This window comes from Lentinula edodes, assembly GCF_021015755.1.
Source record: "Lentinula edodes strain Le(Bin) 0899 ss11 chromosome Unknown C8R40scaffold_55, whole genome shotgun sequence".
In the NCBI taxonomy this organism is placed as follows: Eukaryota; Fungi; Basidiomycota; class Agaricomycetes; order Agaricales; family Omphalotaceae; genus Lentinula; species Lentinula edodes.
Window position 1 is genome coordinate 128,064 of NW_025764361.1, and position 9,272 is coordinate 137,335.

At 44.9% G+C, this 9,272-nt stretch overlaps 1 protein-coding gene across 1 annotated transcript; it reads right to left on the reverse strand.

The window, feature by feature from the left end:
* Nucleotides 1–2,779: 2,779 nt before the first annotated feature.
* C8R40DRAFT_1176727 (armadillo-type protein) lies at nt 2,780–6,271 on the reverse strand (the record flags this gene model as incomplete). Its single annotated transcript, XM_046232558.1, has 12 exons — nt 2,780–2,983; nt 3,070–3,188; nt 3,246–3,636; nt 3,695–4,053; nt 4,106–4,493; nt 4,551–4,657; nt 4,704–4,850; nt 4,904–5,133; nt 5,183–5,760; nt 5,813–5,977; nt 6,028–6,084; nt 6,134–6,271. 12 exons carry the CDS (start codon nt 6,269–6,271, stop codon nt 2,780–2,782), a joined length of 2,883 nt encoding a protein of 960 aa, XP_046080493.1.
* Nucleotides 6,272–9,272: the final 3,001 nt, after the last annotated feature.

The following is a 9,272-nucleotide window of genomic DNA, read 5'->3' on the forward strand; positions in this document are numbered from 1 at the left end:
ATCTAATACACAATATGCAAGTTCACTGCTATCAAATTTATTTAATAGCAAGGGGTAGCGTTGGCAAAGGTTCCGCAAAGCTTTGAGAGCTAAGTACGAAGCTTCGATCAATCAATTTGAATCGTTCTAAGGATTCAATATATTCCTTTGATCAAGGTAGATTCAGCACGCTTTGTGCTTTGGTTTGTATTGATTTGGGTATATCAAGAATTGGGGTTTTGAATCAAAGTAAATTAAAACCGAAACACACAGACCCCTACGGAGGGCTAGAACTATGTGCTGGCACAACCACACAGCGTGATTTGCCCTTAAGACCAACGACTGATCCTAAGTTCGAAGAATACCCAACAACTGGATAGACTTCTCGCAGTCACAAGGAGCAGAACACGACATTCCTATACTCACAAGTGCCGGGCCCGAATGGCTGCTAGCGAAGAGGTTTCAGTCTGGCGGGAGTGTGTCTTTCCTTTTTACGGATTAGCACTGCAACGTCGTCCCAAAATCACTTGTATTCCAGATACATCGGATCGCTATTTATACATACAGAATATAGAGTCACATAGTACAATTAATTTAATACAATCAACGTTCGGAACCGCAAGGAAACTTCTACACTCAGTCAGATACCATTTAATTTGAATCTACATGTCCTTATTTGGTCCATATTGGTTCCAAGATTCTAGTATACCTCCAAACATAGGCAGGTACTTCAATATTCATTTAATTTAATTGTTTTTGGAGGATGACTCGAATGGTGTTCAACTGTCATTGCGGTTCAACACTTACTTCGATCATTTGTCACCTCGTCCGGAGGCAAATCAGCTCTCCTCGATTCTAATCCTATCAATCTGATTCATCTGGATTAAACTAATTGCTTCTCTCTTTCAACAGACACCCATTGTGCCTATACTCTATCAAGGGAGTTACGCATAGTATTCATTTAATTGCATTCTTCAATGTTTTCTACGTCAGGACTCTTTGACATTCATTTGATATGTCTTCGGAGCCTCGCAGTACTTCGATCGTTCTTCTAGTCATTTTCCTCAACCATGCAACTTGATTGGTCTATTAGACTAAATCGCAGTCTTTTAGATTAATGCATGATCTCGTTCTAGAAGGAGTATTTGATAATTCCTGAGTTCTAGAAAGTCATTTCGAGTCAATCCTCGGTTCTTGGTCACTTGAGTAAGTTCTTCCAAACTCCTGCCAGTGTAAGGTCCAATAAGAATACCCTTGGTATGTCATACGTGAATCGTCATCCTTCGGATGTAGTCCGAGTCTGGTATAATCCTGCTTGACAAACAGGTAGACTGCTATCCGTAGGTAGTATCAGGGATGGGTAAACTAACCAACTTGTGGTAGTATGGGTATATGGTCCCTTCAACTTATTAGACTGATTCAGTATTGACTTTGACTGTCAATCTGGGTCTCAATTACAGTCCTCTCAATACAAATCTATACGTGAAAATGTCACAATTCACAACATAGACGTCTAGCCAAAATTTAGGCGTGTCACCGGCCCAGCCCGGAGCGGCCGGACTTCGGAATAATAACCTTGTGGCTATCATTGTATTTATTTATTGTTCCGAGCTTTCATCGAGGTCTTCTGACTGTATTTGGGATGTATATAAGCTAGAATACTTTGTACGTTGTAGTCAAGCTTGAAATCAAGTGTACCATCTTATCCCAGTCTTTAATATCTTCTTTACCCTTTGCTTCCAGACTCCCGGATCATCAGGAACCCCATTTAGGCTGCTCATCCCAATCTTGCACTCTTGCCATAATTCCCGGGGACACCAACAGTGTGTGAAGGGTGTTGCTAATAGCTTCACCGACGTCCCACTTCCAGTGTGTACTACAGGCCAATACTCAGTTCCGGACCTTGGAATTATCCCGGGCCATTCCTGGGCCAGATCCGGCCTTAGAACCTCTATAGCTATTGACCTGTAGGCACGGTCTTGTCAGATAGGGATAGTCAAAGCAGGGTATGTGTATGTACAGAGTGCTGCCTCAACACGGTCCATTCATCACAAGCCGCCAGTCATTTCTGCAACTGATTATTTCCATAGGCGCCGGTGCAGTTACCACATGCCGACAGTCATTTATTCACATTGAGTCGTGACACAATACCGAGACTGACAGTGCGATCATGCGCACTGAAGCCAAAGCAGTAAATATTTGTTATGTAAGTTGACACTGCTTTGGCCGGTCAAAGCAGTCAATCGCGTCCAGCCACCGCAAAAACCAAGCTCATGGCTAATATGCTACGCATTTTGGGACAGCATCCAATATATGTTTACAAAAACATAGCCGAGTTATAACATGCATTCAAATGTGAGCCTCCTTTGTCCGGCTCAGAGGGGGCCCCTCCAATCCAAATACGGCTCACATAGGGTGCTCGCTTCGAAGTGTTAGGTCCAATGGTCTTGGTTGGTGCTGGCACTATGCTCTGCTCATCCGTACACATCCGCGGGTATTCCGACTCCGTGGGAGTTTGCGCGACACTAATTTGTCTTCCCGGTTCAGCCCTCCTAGCCAGTATTGCTTCGTTTCGCTCGCGATCATCTATCGTAGGTCCAATGTCTCCTAAAAATATCAAATGACCGTTGAAGTTGATATATCTCCTTGTTTGGTGTTTGTCATTCGTCGCAAGACGCTCGCTTATATCTGTGTGAATCAGAGGGAAAGAATTCGCATCACAGCCACTCCGTTCTGAATTCTTAAACTACATATGAAATTTAAAGCAATGCGACATCTACATAACAAAATTTCTACTAGGTCACAGCTGCATTCTGCTGTCTTCGCTCTCCCATCCAGGGTTCTTTTTGAGAATGACGAAGCCTTCGAGGACAGCAGCATACGGGATGAACTCCTCTGTTGCTAACTCCGCTCGTTCTGTGGTCCCAAGTCGCACCGGTGTTGTATGTGTCTGGAAGCCAGATATCGTCCGTGGCTTTCCTGCTTGCCCCACAACATCAACCGCCTGTTGTACAGAAGAGAGTACAGAGATATTGATTATCAATCTATCAGCAATTTGGAACAGACTGCACGACGCTGCAAAAATCTTACCTGACCAACACGAACAGCCACAGGTACATTGTTGAGCTCTTCATCAAGAGTGATCATGAATCGAGGATACATTGCATTCACTAGGAAGTATAGCATCCAATGCTGCTTGTCCAGAATAACTGTTCATGGACAGAATGATCAGCATATTGTACAACACGAATTAAGCAGCCACGCACATCCTTTCGCATCTGTGAACGCGGTGAGAACAGCCAACAGTCCGGCGACGGCAGGCTTATGCATGATACTACGGTCTGAGAAGAAAGGGTTAACGCCAACGGTGCCCTTGCCCATGTGTACTAGTCCCTGTGCTATCCGCACCATGAACAGACAATCAGCTTCCTTATGATAGTACCCGGCAAGTTGTCGAAGCATCTGGGCTAACCGCGCATTGTTTGACCCGGCACCGACCAGACCCATGGCGAAGATCGCGTTGAGGGCGACAGTAAGATCATTGTCGTGACTGTACTTCGAAAGTGTTTCTAGGATTGGTAGTTGGGGATTTGAAGCATTAACAAGGCCGATGGCAAGAGGTACTGCTTTCCGTATGTTGGGTTCACCATAATGCATCTACGCTGAGGGTGAGAAAATACTGAACGTTGTAAGAACAGATCTTGAAAGAACTCACAAGATGGTTAAATTGTCTCATAGACATCTGGGAGCCGATTTCCTCTCCCATTGAGATTAAAGCAATAGCGATGACAGCAAAGGTTTGGAAGGCGTCATCCTGCTTGGACGGTTCTTCTTTCTTCTCTTCGCCATCTTTTTTCTCATCACCCTCTTTCTTCTCTTTATCACCCTCTTTCTTTTCGTCCTCCTTCGGGGGCACAATATGCTCATCACATTCATGAAGCATCTTCTGAACCCTTAGGACGTTAGTGGTTCCCGCAAACGCGCATCCTTCAACAATGACCTGTGCTGTCTTAGAAATGGGCTTCTCAATGGCTTTGAGTGTTTCTAACGTGGCATCGCTACCATTTTGTTGACCTTGTGAGATGTCAGCTGATGCTAGCTGAGACACTGTAGAACGAAAACCTACCCAAGTATAGTAAACCTAAACCTAAAGATAGGAATCGCGCCCACTTTCCTTCGAGCTCTTTGTCTCCTCGCTCGGCTTTCTCCATTAACACCTGCAGAATCGTTCCTGTGATTTCGCCGTTCTCGCTACCCACAAAGACAAAACCAAGAGCGAGAGCAGCCAAGCTGCAGATTTCCATTGAAACGTCTTCATCCACGATTAATGGAAGAAGAGTCGCCATGACTTCCTCCCGTTGGGATCCGGCGTAAGCCATTCCGAGACCCATGATGGCACCCGTCCGGAGAGGGACAGACTTGTTCTCTACGTGTTCAGCTAAAAGCGCGAGAGCTGCGTCGGTTTCAGTGCGAATACTCGCGTTAGAAATACCGATGGCGAGATAGCAACCTGCCTGGAAAATCGACATGGTGAGCGTTCACGTCGTGACAATTTGCCTTGATATCTTCACCTTGATATATTCCTCCGCTGAGTAAGTGTACTTATCGATATGCGTAAGACCCATATCGGTGTCCCAAAGCAGACTCAGGCCAAGCGATGCAGCGGCACTCATCATACCTATATCTAGGTTAACAGACTAAAAGATGACGGACAATCCACATACCATGATCCTTGTTTTTGTAGATCCAGCTACTTCCTGCCTCAACATCGACCATCAGTTTGTCGTTCCCAAATCCAGCATTCACGAACGCATTGACGAAGGTTCCAGCAAGATTGCCACGAGCAGAGTCAACGTTGGATGTTGATGCACCTACATATCAGGACAATCAGAAACGGAAAGGAACCAATCAGTAGAAGACTCACGGGTATTTTCTAAATGCGTCTTGTATACATCCTCAAGACTCTTGGCCTCCTCTACACCCATTTCTTTTCCAAATTCACGGAACGATGTACTGAGACGAGTATTACTGAGGCATTCCAAAAGGTCGGAAGAAAATTCCTCTTCCTCTTCACCATCCGCGCTGTCTGCTTGCAGCCACTCAATAGGTATCTGGGCGCGAGCAAGGATAAACGCGAGTTGACGCTTCATGACACTGTTGTTTCAGATCAGCGTCTATATATCCAAGTTAGATAAACACGTACGGGTTACCAGCCGCGTTGAAATCGTCTCGTACCATATCTCGATCTCCCAGACGAATGGCAAGGGTGATAGCTTCAGGGAACTTCTGGAATTGCGTATATATTTTGTGAACCGTTTGAAGGAAGGCAATGTCGTCTGGTGGAGGCAGAAAGCTGACACAACGCGTCATATATTGGCAAACTCGGTCGAATGTGTTCTCATCCACCAAAGTCACAATGCTCTCTATCATCTCTAATTCTTGCAACAAATCCACAGCATCGGGTTCCGCGTTATGACTGAGCAAGAACAAGGAGCACTCTTTGGCAAGTGAGCGCAGATCCTCAATCGTTCCCGGAACCTCAACTTTCGAGGTTTCCGATTCCGTGGATGTACCACCCTCTTGTTCCTCGCGGTGCTCAAATTCTTCACCGAGCTCAGCAGCGAGGTGACGAACATATTCGTGGCCCCAGGTACCAGGATCGACCAAAGGTGCATTTACCGGCTTGAGAGACGCGGACAGGAGTCGATATTTCAGTGTTCCTCGGGGTTGCGTGTCGGAATAAGTCATGGCAAGTACTGAGAGAATATCTGCGAATTGGCTCTATCATATATGGATCAGACAGCTTCACAAAAGAGTGCGTTCATGAGCCCACCTTGTTTTCTGAGGCTGGCCAAGTCTCATACAGCGTTTGAAGGTCTGGGAAATGTGGTCGGAGAAATTTCAGCGGTTTTGGTACAGATGTCATAGAGGAAGTAGATGTGCGGATTAGGGTTCGAAGAGACTCGAGTGCAGGTCGATAAAGCTCCGTATCAGATTCCTGATTTAAACCTGTGAGACTAGATCAACAGCGAAGTGCAGGAAGGTGACCTTTAATCGTTCGACAAGCATCTCAAGCTCTGAGCGAAGCTGAAGGTCTTCTTCAGACTAAAGTAGATCAGTAGCCCTCTAATTCAAACTTGGGGGAATACAGTACCAGTTCATCGCCATCCTTCTCTTCATCCTTCTTGACCTCCAACTTCGAAGTCCCCTCCTCCTTGTCGGTTTGGTCCGGTTTCTTTGAGGCTGGATCTTTCGATGGAACGGGGATGGCAAACTTTGCAGGATCAGACATGGTGTAACGAGGAAGGGAATAAAATGAGGCAGGTGTTCGTGTTAGACGCGACGCGCGTCCTGGTCTTTTGCTTGCGTCTGTTTGGACTAGATGGACGGCGCTAATTCCGGCACTGTCACGCGTCAGTGGTCACACGTTCCCGGCCAAGCCAAAACAAACATAAATGAGACAGCTCCTCTCAATGATGTTTGAACAAATTCATTTAACTACTATTTGGGAGATATGAACCAATGTCAGCAAGATTGGCCTCTGATGTTTTGGCTAGATAGTGCATTATATCCTTGCCTACCAAATTGTTCATTTTTACAGACTTTTACTTAGGGTGCTGTGAAAATATCAATTTGCATATGTTTATTGGCACTGTTAATACCCTCTGAACCCCATGTCAAGATATGTGAATAATTTTAAGGCACTTCCCAAGTCTCAGAGTGCCAAGCCTGTATAATGACTGAGATTTTTTGATCATCTACCTCTCAAAAACAATGACATTTCCAGCAATAATGGCTGAATCATCAAAAGTCCTCATAACCTTACCCAAAACAACTTAGTGTCACAAAGTGTGCAGCCCCTATTATTTTCCTTTTCTCACTATTTCTACACATTTACTTGTACAATAAGTCATTTCATCATGATTACATTCTGTCGCTGTCACTCCCCATTGATTACTAATCCACCTTCTCCCCCTCTATTGGCTTCTGCCACCTTCCTTGTGCCTGCACTGTACAATATTGCATTGTTGTTTGTTACAGACCAGATTGTATGTATATAGCCAGTCCCCCATAGCCTGGTTCCTTATCTTGACCTCTTTGTCATTAGCTTGGGACCAGGTGTATGCTTACTTACTATTACTATCACTACAATACTCAATATAACTCTGTTATTATTTTGACACCAGATGTATGTGTCATGCCCTGACTACAACCAGGCCAGTCCCAGTACCAACCACACACTCCCACACCCCCTATCTCATGTATCTCACGCTCCCGGTACCTCCCCAAGACAGTACAACCACCCCTTTCTCGATACCCTTTCCATTCCCAAATGCCCTGACGGCTCCCTGACACGCGTAGCTCCCCTGTCAAGTCCATGCCTCGGGCCTCCATACCGCCGCTTGGTACTCCGAAGATCCACTCCTTATTGTAATCTCTTCTTATTGTTCTTTGTTGCTACACATACCCTTTTGTTCTAGTCTCTCCTTATTGTCTTTTACTTTACCCTGTAGGTACTACTCGTATAGCTCCTAATAGTTAGTCCAGTGCTCCGCACCGATGCGCTGATCCGTAGATATAAATACTGCCTGTACGCTACTGTAGTTCCTCAGTTTAATTATACGTCCTACTCGACCTTAGGACTTGAACGTCCTCTGGCCCGCTCCTCGTCATCAGCGATACCGCCGCTCCAACTTGGCTGCTACTTAGCTCCTCTCTCTATACTCTCGATCTCCGGGGACTAACGGCGTAACGGCGGTGTTGTTAATAACTTCACTACTGTCCCACTCGTCTTCCGCACTTAGACACCTTGTGGCCTTGGCACGGTTACACGGTGTACATGATCTTAACATCCCCTGACACGTGCACAAAACCTCCTACCACCAAACTCATTAAGTATCAATCTTAATCACCTGCGTTCTCCAGATTTCCCGATGTCCCCTTGTTCACTTCCCGTACCTATTTAAGTAGTCTTACAATGTCCCGAAGCCCCAGCTTGGTATATTTTGAACACACACCCTTTTGCATAGGTCCAGTCCCTGTCCCTTTGTACCTGCTAACTATACGGATTTCTCTTACTCTCTGTTTCTTTATCTCTGTTTCTCTATTACTATCTCATCTCTATGGTCGTCTAAACAATCCAATACATGCTTTTACCTCACGTCTAAGCAATCCGAGTGAGTCTTTGAGCTCCCTTAACCAATACTAAAGCTCCCCAAACATCTATCGTTTTGGTGAGCCAACCTCCCCCAAACCTCCTCAAGCTCCCCAAGTGCTCCACAAGCTCAGGGACCTTGATCCAGCTAACATCGAAGCTATCCCCTACATCGAACTATGTACCACTTCTCCGTTACCACCTCCAACGCTTGAGGACATCCACCTCTATCTCCACTTCCCGGGACCTCCCTCCCGAGCTTCTACTCCATTGGTAATATGCCTAAATTTTGGCTAGACGTCTATGCTGTGAATTGTGACATTTTCACGTATAGATTTGTATCGAGAGGACTGTAATTGAGACCCAGATTGACAGTCAAAGTCAATACTGAATCAGTCTAATAAGCTGAAGGGACCATATACCCATACTACCACAAGTTGGTTAGTTTACCCATCCCCGATACTACCTTCGGATAACAGTCTACCTGTTTGTCAAGCAGGATTATACCAGGCTCAGACTACATCCGAAGGATGACCATTCATGTATGACATACCAAGGGTATTCTTATTGGACCTTACACTGGCAGGAGTTTGGAAGAACTTACTCAAGTGACCATGAGCTGAGGATTGACTCAAAATGACTTTCTAGAACTTAGGAATTATCAAATACTCTTTCTAAAATGAGATCATGCATTAATCTAAAAGACTGCGATTTAGTCTAATAGACCAATCAAGTTGCATGGTTGAGGAAAATGACTAGAAGAACGATCGAAGTACTGCGAGGCTCCGAAGACATATCAAATGAATGTCAAAGAGTCCTGACGTAGAAAATATTGAAGAATGCAATTAAATGAATACTATGCGTAACTCCCTTGATAGAGTATAGGCACAATGGGTGTCTATTGAAAGAGAGAAGCAATTAGTTTAATCCAGATGAATCAGATTGATAGGATTAGAATTGAGGAGAGCTGATTTGCCTCCGGACAAGGTGACAAACAATCGAAGTAAGTGTTGAACAGCGATGACAGTTGAACACTATTCGAGTCATTCTCTAAAAACAATTAAATTAAATGAATATTGAAGTACCTACCTATGTTTGGAGGTATACTAGAATCTTGGAACCAATATGGACCAAATAA